Genomic DNA, 16843 nt, shown 5'->3' with positions numbered 1-16843 from the left:
TGCTTAGCTCTCTAACATGAGCAGTGTTATGTGACCAATTGTTTTCATCTGATATATTTTCTTCCCTTCACTTCCATAGCCACTTTGCCGGGAATGTGGGAGAGGACCATTACCATAGGAAGTGCTGGCAAAACATTTAGCGTAACTGGCTGGAAGGTGAGAATTTTATGAATTTATCTATTTGTTTGTTTTAAACTAAGAGTGAGCAGCTCATTATGTAACGTGCCATGTAAAATCTCCTTCAGCTGGTATCTGCAGAAATAAAGCCTCTGCTCATTTAGCCGTGGCTCAGCGGGTAGTATTCTTGCCTTTGTGTCAAAAGATTGTGGGTTCGAGACCCCCCCCAAAGGCTTGAACAAAATCGAAACAAATCCAGTGCAGTACTGAGTGGGTGCTGCACTGTCTGAGTTGCTGTCTTTTGATAAAGCAATAAAGCAAGGCTCTCGTGGATGAGAACAATCCCCCAGCACTATTTCGAAGAAGAACAGGGGGATTGGCCATGATGCCCCCCTCCCTTAAAATGGCCCACTGGCTTGGGGCACATTTTCATCTGTTATCCCACCCAAAATCAGGCAAGGGGGATCCTGTCAGGACCCCTCCCTGAATATCCGACCTCTTCCCACCCAGGAAAAGAGGCCTTGGTCAGGATGGCCAGTGTCCTGGCCAATATTTCTCCCTCAATCAGCGTCACTAAAAACAGACTATCTGGTCATTGTCATGCTGCTGCTTGTGGGATCTTGTCATGCACTAAGTTTCCTACATCAAAGAATGACGATACTTCAGAATACGTAATTAGCTGTAAAAGACTTTGGGCCATTCTGAGGCTGTGAAAGGTGCTATCTAAAAGCAAATCTTTTTTTCTTTTCTAAAAATGTAATGCTTAGTTTGTACAGAACGAATAGAATAATTATTTATGCTGTGGCTTTTTATCCCCTCTGGCAGCTTGGTTGGTCTATTGGTCCAGAACACCTGATAAAACATCTGCAGACTGTTCAACAGAACACCATTTATACTTGCTGCACCCCTGTTCAGGTAGGAGGGTGAATCTCTTTTAATTAGCAACTGCTTCAGAAAACAACCAGTACTCAGTGCTTGAACAGGTTAAACATAGGAGACTCCAGCACAGAAGGAGGCCATTCAGCCTACAGTCCCTGTGTTGCCAGCTCTTTGAAAAAGCTATCCAATTAGTCCCATTCGCTTGCTCGCTATGCATAGCCCTACAATTCCCCACTTCCTGATAATTATTTATCCATTCCCCATTTGAAAGTTACTATTGAATCTGTTTGTGAATGCATGAATGTTTAGCTTTTATTAGCCACTGATACTTTTTAGATGTTGTACAGATGGGTTGTTCCAATATCAACCAACCAAGGAAACAGCCACAAGCATTTGGGATCTTTTTACTCTGCAGCCAAATTCTGTCTACAATAAAACGTTCAGCTTCTGGGTGGCACTGCCAAGTTTCTCCCTGTGCTTTTTAAAAAAAGTTGTCGGCTGCCTTGTTGGGTTCCAGACCTTGCCCGCTGCAGCTCTGTAAGTGGCTGCTCAGCACCTCCCTTATGAAGTGAAAAGTGAAAGTCGCCATAGTTCTGGAGGACCATAGGCTGCTCTCTCTCATTAGAGAGAGAGAGAGACGACTGGTGGGGAGTTTAACCTAAGGGTCACCACACCTCAGGGGAGGAGTGAGGTTGAGAAGGCGTGGATGACCTCAGCTGGTACAGGAGTTGAATCCCCGTAACAGTGCAGCTGAGAAACAGGATCCCCGGCCGTGAAGCTAGCTTCCCGCTGCCTGGTACCACTGGGCTGCACAGCTTTTGGTTTTGTTTGATTTGTTTCGGTTGTTTTTGAATGAAGTTTGTACCGATGCCGCAATGTTGGCATGTGACATTTTTAACTGACTCCCCATGCAGCTGACCCCAGTGCTTGGGGTAAGTTTTTGATCGCGTTCTGTCACTGTTAGTTCACTGACACGTGCTTTCGAAATGCACTCATGGGGCCTGAACTTCCTCAGGGTGGCAATCAGTGACGGATTGCCACTCCGTGCTCAATTACTTACATCACATTTTTTTCTTTCCTATCTCGTCTGACCTTCCAGCTCAGGCCGGGCAAGATCCGGGCAGTGTAACACATCCTAGAGGCCCAGGGTCGAAGTCTAGGAAGGTCGAAGAGAAGGAGACCACATCCCTTTTCTTTACACAGCACCAGCTGCCATAAACCGGATAGGTTTAAAGGTCCATTGAAATGTAAAGGTTTTTGACAGGCCAGGGAGAAGGTCAGTGTCTAAGGTAAGTGGATAAGATTTGGTGGGGGGTGGAGGGGGGGGCGGGGGGGGGGGGGGGGGTGGAAATCGGAGATCGGGTGGGGTCGGGGGATCGGAGATCAGGGGGAGGGTCAGAGATTAGCTGGGGAGGGTGTCGGGCCTCGGGTTGGTTGGGGGGGTGGGGGGGGGGTGTAGGGCCTGTTGGGTGGGGAAGGAGTCCCGTGTGGGTGGGGGGAATCCCATGGAGGGGTAGTAGTGGGAGACTCCTGGGGGAGTTAGGAGGGTGAGAGAGTCCTGTGAGTGGGGTAGCTGGGGGGAGACCCCTGGGTGGTTGGGTGGTGGGGGAAGGCCTGGGGGTGTTGGTCTGCATCTGCACAATAGTTACCAGAAGTTAGAAGTGGTTTTGATTCTTCTAACGTTTTCTGGGTAATATTGGTGTAACCCATTTGGAACCATCCAATGTGTTTTAAATCGCATTTTTGGATGATTCCCAGTGCAGGGCAATTGCCCAGGAAAAGCTTGCACTACTGGGCAATTACCATGTAAACCTTACCTGTGAACTTCCAAAGGGGATTCCCCGCTGCATCTTTTGGGTACCCCCCGCCCCCCACCACCCCCACCACAGTCCGACACTGGGGAACTTGGAAGTTACGGTTCATGAATTCGTTTTTAAAATTACATTTTTGATTAATTGTATTCAAGTAGTGGAACAGCAAAAATAGATCCATTGGATTAGAGAACCCTTTTTGTTGGAATATTGATTTTCCTCTGTTCCCCCTGTTTAGCCGTCTTTGTTGTCACTTGTCAGTAAAACTTCCGATTTATGGGCTGCAGCTATTTTCACAGGGACTGGGTCAAGTCTCTACAAAGAATCATTTCACAAATGACACCTGAAAGCTGCCTAGATGAGTGCAGGTCCAACAACACTCAAGAAGCTTTAACACCATCCAGGACAAAGCAGCCCGCTTGATTGGCACCCCATCCACAAACATTCACTCCCTCCCCCACCGACGCATGGTGACAACAATGTGTACCATCTACAAGATGCACTGCAGGAACTCACCAAGCCTCCTTAGACAGCACCTTCCAAATCCACAACTACTACCATCCAGAAGGTTAAGGGCAGCAGACTCATGGGAACATCACCACCTGGAAGTTCCGCTCCAAGCCACTCACCATCCTGATTTGGAAATATATCGCCGTTCCTTCACTGTCGCTGAGTCAAAATCCTGGAACTCCCTCCTTAACAGCACTGTGAGTGTACCTACACCACATGGACTGCAGTGTTTCAAGAAGGCAGCTCACCATCATCTTCTCAAGGGCAATTAGGAATGGGCAATAAATGCTGGCCTAGCCAGCAACATCCACATCCCAAGAATTAATTTTTTTTAAAAGTGAGGTTGAGCATGGGCACGTGTCTCAACTGAGCTCAAGCCTAGGTTGTAACGGTGAACTAACATATGTGTAGGGTTCTCAATTATTCATATTTCTACTTTTTCTTACAGAAGTGATTGCTCTATTTGTACATTTGCAGAAATGAGCAGCAATCTGGTTGCTATCAACTTGGAAATCTTACTGTACAAACTGAACCTTGTCCTTCCCAGATGTGTAATGGGCACAATCAAATGTTCATTTGCATGCACTTTTTTAAAAAAAGTGCTTGTTCTCTGTTCCTTATCAGTGCCACTCCCTCTTCTACCATCTGTTGAACAGAGAAATGAAACAAAGCTTTGGGCTCCTCGACATTCTCTTGAAAAGCTAATCATAAAATTCCCTGCCCGAATCAGCATTTCATCCCTCTGAGAGCATTGTGCAGGGACAGAGGGACCTGGAGTTCATGTGCATAGATCTTTGAAGGTGGCAGGGCATTTTGACAGAGTGGTTAGCAATGCATATGGGACCTTTGGATTCATAAATAGCGGTATTGAGTACAAAAGTAGGAAGTTTATAAAGCTCTGGTTAGGCAACATTTGGAGAAATGTGTCCTGTTCTGGTCACCACAATTTAGGAAGGATGTGAAGGTCCTTGATAGGATGCACAGGAGATTTAGCAGAATGGTTCCAGGGATGAGGGATTTTAGCTACAAGGTCAGGTTGGATAAGCTGGTGTTGTTCTCCTTGGAGCAAAGGAGACTGAGGGGAGATTTGATAGTGATGTACTGATTATAATAGATTTACACGTGGTAGACAAAGGGAAAAACATTAGCTGATGGTACTAGGATTAGGACTTGCAGATTTATGGTCTTGGGCAAGAGATAGATGGGGGTATGAGGAAGAGCTTTTTTACGCAGAGAGTGATAATGACTTGGAACTCGTTGCTGGCGAGGGTGATGATGAATGATTGAATTTGCGTTTGGGATTTAAACTTACAGGGCTACAGGGATAGAGTAGGTGAATGGGACTAACTGATTTAAAAAAAAAATCATTTATGGGATATGCCAGCATTATTACCCATCCCTAATTGCCCTTGAGAAGGTGGTGGTGAGCTGCCTTCTTGAACCACTGCAATTGATGTGGTGTAGGTACACTCACAGTGCTGTTAGGGGGGGAGTTTCGATGCAGCAAGGTCCATCTGGTTTCACTCCTTATTGACTTTCTAGCAGTTTGACACAACTGAGTGGTTTGCTAGTGTTTCAGAGGGCAGTTGAGAGTCAACCACGTTGCTGTGGATCTGGAGTCACATGTAGACCAGAATGGGTAAGGACAACAGATTTTCCCCCCCTAAAGGGCTTTATTGAAGCAGATGGGTTTTTACAACAATTGACAATGATTTCATGGTCATCATTAGACTTTTAATTCCAGAAATTTTGAGTTCAAATTCCACTATTTGCCCTGGTGGGATTCAAACCCCAGTGCCCAGACTATTACCCTGGATTTCTAGCTCAGTGACAATATCACTACACCACCGCCTACTCTACAGAAAACCAGCGCTGACTCAATGAGCTGAATGGTCACCTCCCTATGCTGTAATGATAGTGAAGTTGGAATTGGAGGAGGAGACAGTGCTAAGGGGGTGAATGGGGGCTGAAGGGAGAGTGTATACAGGAACTGCAAAGGGACAAATGTTGCCAGTATGGAACAAAGGGAATAGAAGGTGCCAATATCACCTGAGGAAAGCAGAGGGTGGGGGATGAATCACACCAACAGGAACTATGTAGGTAGGAGGGAGTTACAGACTGAAGGATACCAGCATGCACAGAGGGGGAGAGATGAACAGTATCAATATCAATTCCGGGTGGGGTGTGATGGGTGATGAAGAGTGCTAGCATGAACTGAGCTGGGTGGATAATTAAAAGTAAGAACTTTCTTTTATAACCGCTTTCTCTAACTCACTTCACAAATGAAGTGTCATCACTGTTACCTTTTAGAGAAACTCAGCTGAAAACTAGTTCAGGAGGTCACACTTAAACAGCAATGAGACAAATGATCAGATAATCAGTTTCTTTAATGTTGTTGGTTGAGGGATAAATATTGGCCAGGAAACCAGGAAAACTTCCTGCTCTTCCATTAGTGCCATTGGATCTTTAATACCCACCAGAGACGGCACATGAGAAGTCAGTTTAAAGCCTTAACTGAGATTTTGAACCTCCAATAATGCAGCACTCCCTCAATACTGCACTAGATTGTCAGGCTAGATTTAGGGCTGGTGCCAACTGATGGAGTGAGTTGGGGAGCACCTTCATGTCACAACTGTGTAAAGGATTTTAGATTTGGTAACTAAGAATGATGGTGCATTTTTACAATTTGTTTATAGCAAATGAGAGATAATTGGTACAATCTTCCACTTGTCGTCATTGGCGGTCCCTCGATTTGAGGTTAATGTCTACTCCGACTGAACAGGCATTTAGCAGGACATCGCATGAGGTAGTGGGATCTGGAGTGCAGGTTTTGCTTCCTTTCCTTTTCTTCTCTGCACCACTCTGCCTCATCATTAAGACGTTGTGACCCAAAGTGTGATGCAGCTTGATGGACAAGTTGTCGCCAATCTAAACGATTGGTAACAAGTTCCTCCCATTTATTAAGGTCAATGCTGTCATGCTTCAAGGAGAGTTTCAGAGTGTCTTTGAAGCATTTTCTTTGTCCTCCCCTGGAATGCTGGTCATTTGAGAGTTAAGTCCAGGACCTGGTGAGTGAGATGGTCTTTGGCCATCCGGGCACAGTGTCCAGTCCATCGAAGTTGATTTTGTTGGAGTTTTGCCTGAATGCTTGTGGAGCTGTCTTCAAGGTGGACACTGGTGTTTGTTTGGTCCTCCCATTGAATCCAGAGGATGCAGCGGAGGCAATGCTGATGGAATTTCTCTGGTGCTCTTACGTATCACTGATGCTCAATCCAGTTATTGTTGCAGTACAGGAGCGTGATGACAATTGCCGTGTACACTAGGACTTTAGTTGACTTGCGGAGGTCTTTGTTGTCAACTCTCACTGCTGTCGTTTGTAAAAGTCTGAGCTGGCATAGCTGATCCAGTGTTGGATCTTCTCATCAATGAGGCCTTTTGAGAGAGATAGCTGCCGGGGAAGGGAAGTGCTCAACATATTCCAGAGTCTCTCCTTCAACATATATGGGAGGTGTGGGTTCATGTGAGTTTTGTTTTGGCAAAATTCAAGGATTGGCCAATTAACTTGTGTGCCGAATTGAAGAGATGGAGACTAGCTTACAAATCTGGTGCAGAGTTTGCCACAAAACAGTAGTCATCTCCAAACTGTAGATCATGATTGTCTATTGTGGTCAGTTTAGTTTTGGCACAGAGGTGACTGAGGTTGAAGTTTTCCATCTAGGCAGTATTTAATACTGACACCAGAGGGCAGTCGATCTTTGATGAGGTGAACTGCCACTGTCAGGCAGATTGTAAATAGTATGGGAGCTATCACACAGCTTTGCTTGACCCCAGTCAGGATTTTGAAGGTGTCTGTTTCAGATCTCCCACTCAAGACAGTTGCAGTCATATCATCAACGTCAAGCAATTGCAGGATTGTGATGCAGTTTCTTGGACATCCAAGTCTTTGGAACACAAAGCTTTGTGGTTTACTGGGTCAAACGCTATGGTCAGGTCAATAAATGCAATGAATCTTCCACTCTACTCGCAAAGGTTATGACGATTCTGTATCCCATTGCGCTTGCAGTGTAACTACATGCTACGCCTGTAACCGGAGTTTTTAACCACGTTCAAAATTCTTGGTTGGCTTTTGCTATTTTCCTGGGTTGGCATGTGTGCTGCAGCTCATGTCCTGATGGATCCTCATTCCATTTGGGATTGGGAAATCCTGATCTGCAGATCATTCTGAAAGTTCCATTTGGAAGAAGTAGTACAATTTTAAATTTGCTGTGCATATATGTGCCTCAGATCAGGCCTCCATTTTTGTGTTAACTTATTGGAAGTTTCATTCAGTACAAACCTTTTATCATAATTTAAGGCTGTTTTACAGTACTCAGTGTTTGATAGGAAGCAAAGCAAGTCACAAGGCTGAAGTTCAGAGAAGTGTATGCTGTTGCAAAAAAGCCCTTAGTTTACAGCACTGCTTCAGATGTCTATCTACATGAAAATGTTCAGCGAGGACAAATGCATTGAAAACTTTGTCAGATTCTACCTATGGTAAAATTCATTATTAAACATTTCCTTGCAGTACCTGTTATGGCAATAGGTGCTGTTGTGGATAAAGATCATCACTGCAATGAAATGTTCAGTTTGTCAATTAAGGTCCTGTGACTCCCTAACTCTCTGCATTTCATTTCTAAACCTGAGTACATCTGATAAAATGTCAAAAAAACTCACTGCTTTTAGCCTGGCTGCAATTGCAGGCTCTGGTCACTGTGTGGTGCAACCAATGATTGCATCCTTTGTGCTGGGGCCTTCAGATGGGTTTGTGCTTTGAGGGAAATAAAAGGTAAGTTTTGTTGAATTATTGTTTAAACTATTGTGGTGGATTCAGTCTTATGCCTGCATATACAAATCTCTTTTTCTGTAAAGCAGCCTCCAGATTCCCTCACGCCTCCTGCAACTCCTCTGTTGTATGTTGGTTGTGACTGGCTAAGGGAGGTTGCAGAGACAGAGATACGTCTAAACAATAACTGTTTATTAGATGAACATGACTATTTAAAGACATACAAGACTAGGTATTACTCAGTCTAAACCATGAGCATTCTCCTTCCAGACTTAGTCATATGACTCTCTCTTACATCATTATGTGGGCGGTACTGTTTCTCTGCAGTCCCACACATTAACTCTTTCAGCCCTGAACTCCCTAGTACTACATCTTTCCCCAAGTCTTTGTTTTTTTTTTATATTTACATACTACCTCTTCTCTCCTCCCCAACTCCCCCTTCCCCCCGCCCCCCCCCCCCAAAAAAAAAGTCTCTGACTTCATAAGTTTAAGAGGTCTGGAGGTTTCATGACTCTTCCTGATCATGTCCTTGTGGGGCATGTTAGATCAGTTATCTCCCTTTGGGATTTTTTGCTCTGACTTGTTGGTCTTCGGTAAGAGTTGCAATGTCAGTTTGGCTCTCAACACCTGGTTCTTCCAAATATATAATGGAAGGTTCTCCTTGAGGAATGAGGATAAGATTTCTCCTGTTCCTTCTTATCGTGCTTTCTGGGGTAGGTATCAGGTAAGACTGTTGTTGCTCGTTATCCCTTTGAATGATGACACCTTCTCTGCCTAGGCCTCTGATCCCAATCTTGTCTCCTTTGTTCAGACTGGGTAGTTGTCTGGAGCAGTCCTTCCCCTTATAAATAGAGGCTTGTTGTTTTCAGTAGGACTCTGCTTGATCCTGAACCTTCTGGTAGTGCTGGACTGCTAATCATGGGATTAATTTCTTGGGCAGCATGGGAAGCTGATTATGAAGCTTTATGCCCATCAGCAACTCCTGACAGTGCCAATCAGCAATACAGCAGAGTAGACCTGTATGTCAAAAATGCCAATGGAAAATCCAAGTTCTTCTTCAAGAGGGTTTTAATAGGGGGTTTAATAAGACGGTTTCCGCCTTGCTGTTGGATTAGGGATACCTCAGGGAACTGGTGAGGTGTAGGAATCTGTGGTTCTCATAGAAACACAAAAACTAGGAGCAGGAGTAGGCCATTCGGCCTTTCGAATCTGCTCCGCCATTCAATATGATCATGGCTGATCCTCTATCTCAACGCCATATTCCCGTTTTCTCTCCATACCCCTTGATGCCCCTAATATCCAAAATATTATCAATTTCTTTCTTGAATATACTCACTGACCTGCCCTCCACAGCCTTCTGTGAATTCCACAGGTTGACCACCCTCTGAGTGAAGAAATTTTTCCTCATCTCAGTCCTAAGTGGCTTGTCCCGTATCCTGAGTCTGTGGCCCCTGGTTCTAGGCTCCCCAACCAGGGGAAACATCCTTCCTGCATCTAGTCTGTCTAGCTCTATTAGAATTTTATACATTTCAATGAGATCCCCTCTCATTCTTCTAAACTCTAGTGAATACAGGCCCAGCCGAACCAATATCTTCTTATACGACAGTCTTGCCATCCCCGGTATCAGCCTAGTGAATCTTCACTGCACTCCCTCTATGGCAAGTATATCCCTTCTTAGGTAGGGAGACCAAAACTGCACGCAATACTCCAGGTGTGGTCTCACCAAGGCCTTGTATAAATGCAGTAAGACATCCCTACTTCTGAACTCAAATCCTCTTGCAATGAAGGCCAACATACCATTTGACTTCCTAATTGCTTGCTGCACCTACCTGATTACTTTCATTGACTGGTGTTAAGGACACCCAGATCCCTTTTGTACATCCACATTTTCCAATATATCACCATTTAAATAATACTCTGTCTTTCTGTTTTTCACACCAAAGCATATAACTTTATACTTATCCACGTTATACTGCATCTGCCATGTGTTTGCCCACACACACAACTTGCCTAAATTACCCTGAAGCCTCGTTGCAACTTCCTCCTCAACTCAATGAAATGGGTGAAGTAGTCATTCTCGAATTGTGGGCCATTTTCGGACACCGCCTGGTCACCGCCATGTGTTGTGAAGGCTCCCTTCACCGACATAATGACCAACTCTGTGGTTGTTGCGTAAATGTTTCACCTCAATCCACCTGGAGAATTAGCCGACAACGATGAGGAATAGATCCATTCCCAGACGATTCCCACGGTCTGGTAGGGAACTGCGTGGGGATAAGAGGCTCCCTCAGGACTGGTTCGTGCAGCGCGAGCATCTGGCAGAGTGAAATCATCTCTTTGATATCTCTTGATATTCCTAGCCACCATACTGCAGATTGGGTTTGTGATGTCTGCACTTTGTAATGCCCATGTGGCCTTAGTGGATTTGTTGCAGAATCTCTAGTCGAAGTGAGATGGGATTACCAACCATTCATCATACACAAGCAAATCATCAATTATAGTGAAGTGTTTCCATAGTCCAAAGTATATTTTCATGACTGTCCCACTAGGAGGCTGCTGTGGCCAGCCTTGCATGGAGTATTGATGGATGTGGATGCAGTCTTCATCCTACACTTGCTCTTGTTGTATATGTTGTAGATGTTTGGAACTCGCTGATAATTATGTTGTCATGAACTGGGAATAGTACTCGACCTTAAGGACCAGGTTAACATCCTGTATGGCGGGATGGTCGACTGTGGCCCTGCACAATGTGTCCGCTGTCATTTGTAGCTTGCCCTGGACATACGCGCTTCGCTTGTGAGATAGTGTTAGTCGCAAACAGATTCTGAGGAGGATTCTGGTGAGTTCCTTTTCATCCAGTAATGAGACTAATGGCTTGTGGTCCATCTCGATGACTATTTCCAGCCTGATAATATAAGAGGAGAATTTCTCACAAGCCCACATGAAGCTTCCTTCTCTATAACTGCATACCTAATTTCTGTGTCAGGTAGCGCCTGAGACGCATAATAGACTGGTTGGCGACACCTAACCAGTTGGTCTTGAAACAGGACTGCCCCTAGTCCTGTAGATGAGGCATCTACTGCGATTGTGGTCAGTAGGGATGGGTCGTAGTGAGCCAGGGTATCTGGTGAGAGCAGCATGTCTTTAATCTGTTGGAATGCTTGCTTCTGGTGTGCATCCCAACAACATGCTTGGGCCTTCTTCAGTAGGTGTCTCGAGGGCTTTGTGACTTGCGCTAGGTCCGACAGGAATTTTGCCAATTGATTTATCATACTCAGGAATCGTTGATGGATGACGGGATCAGAAATTCACTGATGGCCTTTGTCTTTTGTGGATCTGCCATAATGCTTTGCTGCTCACAACATGGCTTAAAAATCTAATGGACGTTTTGGAGAATTCACACTTATCGTTAAGTGTTAGTCCTGCTTCCTGCAAGCAGTTCAAGACAGTTTTAAGTTCTTCGACAGTTGCTCCATGGACAAGGATGTCATCCATGTGGCAGATCATGCCTCTCAGCTCTTGCAAGATGGTAGACATTGTTCACTGAAAAATTTCGAGTATTGAGGTTATGCCAAAAGGCAAAAGATTAAAGCAAACTTTGCCAAATGGGCTAATAAAGGTTGTCAATAATTTAGATTTTTCATCAAAAGCTACTGTTGGCATCGAGTTTCAAGAACACTGTACTTTTGGAGAGCTTGGTCAAGCTGTTGTTCACCAAGGACATCGGGTGGATTTCCCTCATCACAGCATTGTTGAGTTGAGATGCGAAGGGACCTGTTTGGTTTAGGAACCAGAACCATTTTGGAGCACCATTCTGTCGGCTGAGCGATGGGACAGATGACTCCCATCTTGGTCATCTTGTCAAGTTGCAGTTGGACCTGTTTCTTGAATGGATGCGGTATCTTCCTTTGTGTGAATAGACACATACGTTTTGCATCTTTTCTCAGTGTTATGCTGTTTTCAGTGTTCAGCCACACCAGCCCAGTGAATAGTTTTGGAAAATTTTGTTTGAAGTCAGACCAAGCTCCTTGCTAGTTGACGTCCTCGATCTTCTGGATGAGGTTGAGGTCGACACGGGCTTTTCGACTCAGACAGGAGAATTCTTGGTAGTGAAGCACATATAATGTTTCCTGTATCTGTTTGTTCTTATATTGGAGCATTGTTCGCAATGTGCCTTTGACCTGGAACTTGATTCCTCTTGGGCCATGCAATTCAGTTGTAGATGGCTTCAGGCATTGTTTTACCAGCCACGGTTCTTTATCGGACATGTCTATGACACTTACACCTGTACCCAATTTAAATTAATGAAGTATCCCTTGACACAAATGTCCACATTCCAGAAAGTATATCTTGGACCTTTGATCTCACCTAGGAAACATTGTGGTTCCTCTTCTTGGTGGGACTCCTCTATTTCATTGATTTCCATGTGTGCGAAGATTCTCTCATGATCCTCTGTGTATCTATAGGTTTTAGTTCTGCACATCTGTCCAAAGTGTCCCAACCTTATACAATGAAAGCATTCTGCAGTGCTTGTAGGACACTGTTTGTGCCTGTGAAGCTTTTTGGTGCCACAGTGCTGGCATGGTTTACTCGCATCTTGAGCTTTTGTTCCATAATGTCTTTTACCCCTGGAGTGTCTTTGGCATTCTTTTGTTTAATAAGCTGTACCATCATTGGAGTTTTCTGAACCATGGATTGTCCTCCCCTCTTAGTATGGCTCTGTTTTGCTGACAGAGCTCTGATTGTCTGACTAACTTCTCCAAAGTTAAGTCTGCTTTAAGTGCAGTAGGTTGGAAAGGATATCATTGGTTACCCTGACTACAATGCGGATTGATATCAGCTCAGATTTAAGATCACTATATTCACAACCTTAAGCCAATCGATACAGGTCATTGATAAAGGTATTCTCGGGTTCACCAGGTTTCTGGAACTTTTTATTAAACTTGGCTCGTTCTAAGATCTTGTTACTCCATAAATTAAAATAGTTATCAAAAACTTTGAAGACCTCTTCGAATTTGTCTAAAGTTTCACTAATGTCTTGTCTTGTTATCATATCATCAGCAATTGCACCAATAGACTACAGCAATGTATTGACTTGTTCAACCTCTAACTTATTACTTAATCTGAATGCAATTCTGAATCTTAAAAAAAATCTCTTCCTCCGTATTGCCCAATTCCAGATCTGATCTGGCCCTTCAGGTGCCCAGATTGTTCTGGCAAGGGGAATTTAGAATCCCTGGCTGTTTAAAGCTCTTTGCTAGTTTGCCTGGACTTCTTTTAAACGTCTGTTGCATTAATGGAGTTTTCTCCTATGCTGATCAGGCTTTTACTGATACCCACTGCGGTCATTGACCCTCTTTGGTAGTCATTCCTAAACTTCACAGAACTTTGAAATTAATTGCTGGAAGTAATTATTAAGCCCAGTTCACCGTTTTCCTCCAGTTGGGGAAACACTTTGAGCAGCCGATTTTTATTCTTCAATTGTTGCCACGCGGTCAGCATGTGTAATGGCACCAACCTTGAACCCAGGCTGCGAGGTCTATCAGAACCTGCACTCATTAAAATAAGCCTTCCCCCCTCCCCATTCCCCTACCACACAACTCCCCAATGAGACATTCTGTAAGGATCAGTGAAAGGACAGGTATGTCTTATCCTCACTCTAGTCCTCTTCCCACTTTCACCTTTTTGTTGCTCGAGCAGAGGCGGGGGCATTGTGGTTGGGGAGTTGGTGGTGGGTGGGGGAGTAATTTCAGCAATATCTCTCATTCTTTCTTGTTTCAAAGATGTTGTAACCCCTCCATCTGTATAAAAGACATCAAGGAGTGATTTTAATCCCTGCTAAAATGTCAGGGTTACTTAGCCAGACTGGAGCTGACAGGATCCTGCCCTCAGTGATTTTAATCTGCTTGGCCAGAATGGGTGGCGTCCTTTTTGGTTCTGTGCCAGGTCCCAGTGTTGCCAGTGGGACCAACTGCAATTTTAACTCAAATCTGGGAAGGTAAGTGGCTAAACTTCACCTGCCTGTCCAATCTGGGACAAAGGGGATCTGTGTGTTCCTCTCCTCTTGTGGGAGACCATGAGCAGCTCCTGACCATGAGATCCGCCTAAGCACCACAAGGAAATCTTGGGCCTCCTCCCTGCCCTGGAACCCCACCCAGCAGCTACCTTGTGCCAGCTGATGAGCTCCAGGGTGAAGGATTCACCACTGGAGTTGGGCAGCAGGCCCAGTCTGATTTCCTGCAACAGTGGGTGAGCTTCCAACACACCACGTGCCCGAAACATGACCGAAGTTAAAAATCAGAGACATCGTATTCTCTGTCTGATCTTCAACTCCACCATGGGAAATTCTTTAAATTAGGATCTTGTTTCGGTTTTGATGCACAACGCAAATGCAGTCTTAAAAGGTAATCTAGGGTGGATTCTATGGACTGTGAATGAACTGACAGCAACAACACAATGAATTGAATAAAAGTTGCTGTTCTTATTTTATTTGTTCGGCCTGCAGCGATCCCTTTCTTCCCTTCTTTCTTGACGGAGGTGGCTTACACTTCGGAGCATATGTTGGCAACCCTCTGTTGCCTGGTCCACCTGACTATTCTTTGTGCGAGGAGTGGATTGTAAGCAGGCCGCTGGACCACAGGAATGTGTCTGGATGGGGAGGGTTGGAGAGCAGTGGGGAAAGGGAGCTATATGGCCCAGGCATCTTGCAGCACCGCAAGGCAGCTGTGCTACTGCTGCCTCCTTGGATGGGATTAACTAACACGGTGCAGGCCATGGTCGAACCTGGGATCTTTCTGCACCGTATGATGCAATGACACATCCATTAGTGGCAGAACCCAGTATGAGCAGACCCATGTGCTTCGCAGCAGCAAAATATTTCAATAATGTTTACCCAATGTATGCTGTGTTTGGATGAGTTTAATAATTTTCAATATAAACTTAAGGTGGTCATTAAAAATGCAATAGAGAATTCAGGAGAAACTTTTTTATTCAGAGGATGGTTAGAATGTGGAACACACTACCACATGGAGTAGTTGAGCTAACTAGTATGGATGTGTTTCAGGAGAAGCTAGATAAGTACGTCAGGGAGAAAGGAATAAAAGATTGTGTTGATGGGGTAAGATGATGAGGGTTGGGAGGAGGCTCCAATGGCCATATACACCCACATGTACATGTGGGCCAAATAGACCATTTCTGCGCTGTAAATCCTGTGTAATGTTTGCACTGAATCTTTATGAGCTATGAATAGCTGTAAACCTGGGTCTATTTGGAAAGTTGCAAAGCACACCGACTGAAGCTGTCTGTCTTCCATCGCGCAGGAAGCTGTTGCCCAAGGGATTCGGAAGGAGCATGTCCGCCTTAAGGAGCAAGAATGCTACTTCCTATCTCTACCTTGTGAACTGGAAGTCAAACGGAATCGCATGGTGAAGTTTCTCTGTGCTGCTGGGATGAGGCCGGTTATCCCTGAAGGCGGATACTTCATGATTGCTGATATTTCAGCTCTAAGTAAGTACTTTTCCTCTTTTACCCCCCTCCTGCAATTAAAGCACCAAAAAGCACTGATTGTTCATTAACTCAACGCCATTGTTGAGCTTTGCTTGTGTACCTAGATCCTGTGCTGGTGCCAGCTGGGACACGTAGCTGTTTCCTTCCATTTCTTGGATGATGTATTAAAGTAATAGAGGAGTTTTGTTATGAATGGAAAATTGGATTAGTCCCACCATATATTCAAGTCTGACTTTAGACTCAACAAATTAGAGACTTGGTGGAGGATAAATGGGTCCACAGTTCTGATTTGAAAGTGATCCAAGGATGCATGCAGACGAGTTTGTCAGTAGGCAGTTGCTTACTACTTTGCTTCGTTATTGGACTAATCAGAAGTGGTCATGAGATTGCCAAAGAAATACTCACAGCATTTACTGGGCCTGTTGCCAAGTGCTGTAAGACATTAAAACAAAAACTGCCAGACTGCGAATGTTCCAGTCAAGAACTAAATATGGTTTATTCACCAATGTAAACCAAGGTTTTTGTCAGATCCCTGGTGTGGGCAGGTTTGGCAGATCTCAGCTGGGGCAGTCATTGAATGATCTTTTGATCTCTAAGCAAGGACAGAGTTCATGGTTCCTGGCCCTGATGCTGGAAAAATGGGAGTGTGAATTTTGGGTGGATCAGGGCAGTATTCTGCACGGTGGTGATGCCCCAAAGTAGTTGAATAGTCTACCACGGTGAGCGTTCAGAGCATGTAGAATTGTGTTGTGATTAAGTGGCCACCTTCAGCAGTGGATAATGAAGGCAAGAAGGAAGACATTTTTGGCACATACTCAACTTTTTTTTCATTTAAAGAGTATTGGAACTCTGGGATTGTTTGGTCAATGAGTGCATTGCTCTGTATGACACTGAGTCACCAAGACCTGAAACATTTCATACCTGATCCTTAAGTTAGCTAACCCTTCTAATCCTTTGCATAACATTCCCTCTAGATGTGGACGTCTCCAAGATGGAAGGAAATGAGCCTTATGATAACTTATTTGTGAAGTGGATGATTAAAAACAAGGTATGGTCAACCTGATTTCAAGGATATAAGTGTTTTCATATTGATTAATGTCAATGCGTACCCTGATTTTAAATCAGAAGGTTGTAGGTTCCAACCCCTCCCAGAGACTAGAGCACAAAACTTAGGCAGGTACTCCATCATGCTTTACTG

At 44.5% G+C, this 16843-nt stretch overlaps 1 protein-coding gene across 5 annotated transcripts in view; it reads left to right on the top strand.

Annotated features, from left to right (window-relative positions):
- Window positions 1–16843, top strand: part of kyat3.1 (kynurenine aminotransferase 3, tandem duplicate 1) — a 63942-nt gene that overhangs the window by 32279 nt on the left and 14820 nt on the right. For all 5 annotated transcript variants that reach the window (XM_078560759.1, XM_078560761.1, XM_078560760.1 and 2 more), the window contains 4 exons: window positions 80–156; window positions 943–1032; window positions 15459–15645; window positions 16620–16693. In XM_078560759.1, coding sequence (XP_078416885.1) covers window positions 80–156; window positions 943–1032; window positions 15459–15645; window positions 16620–16693 — 428 coding nt within the window. The remainder of the gene's footprint in view (window positions 1–79; window positions 157–942; window positions 1033–15458; window positions 15646–16619; window positions 16694–16843) is intronic.

Source organism: Cetorhinus maximus, chromosome 17 (genome assembly GCF_964194155.1).
Source record: "Cetorhinus maximus chromosome 17, sCetMax3.hap1.1, whole genome shotgun sequence".
Classification (NCBI taxonomy): domain Eukaryota; kingdom Metazoa; phylum Chordata; class Chondrichthyes; order Lamniformes; family Cetorhinidae; genus Cetorhinus; species Cetorhinus maximus.
Note: the sequence above shows the minus strand (reverse complement) of the source record. Positions and strands in the feature narration are given on the sequence as shown.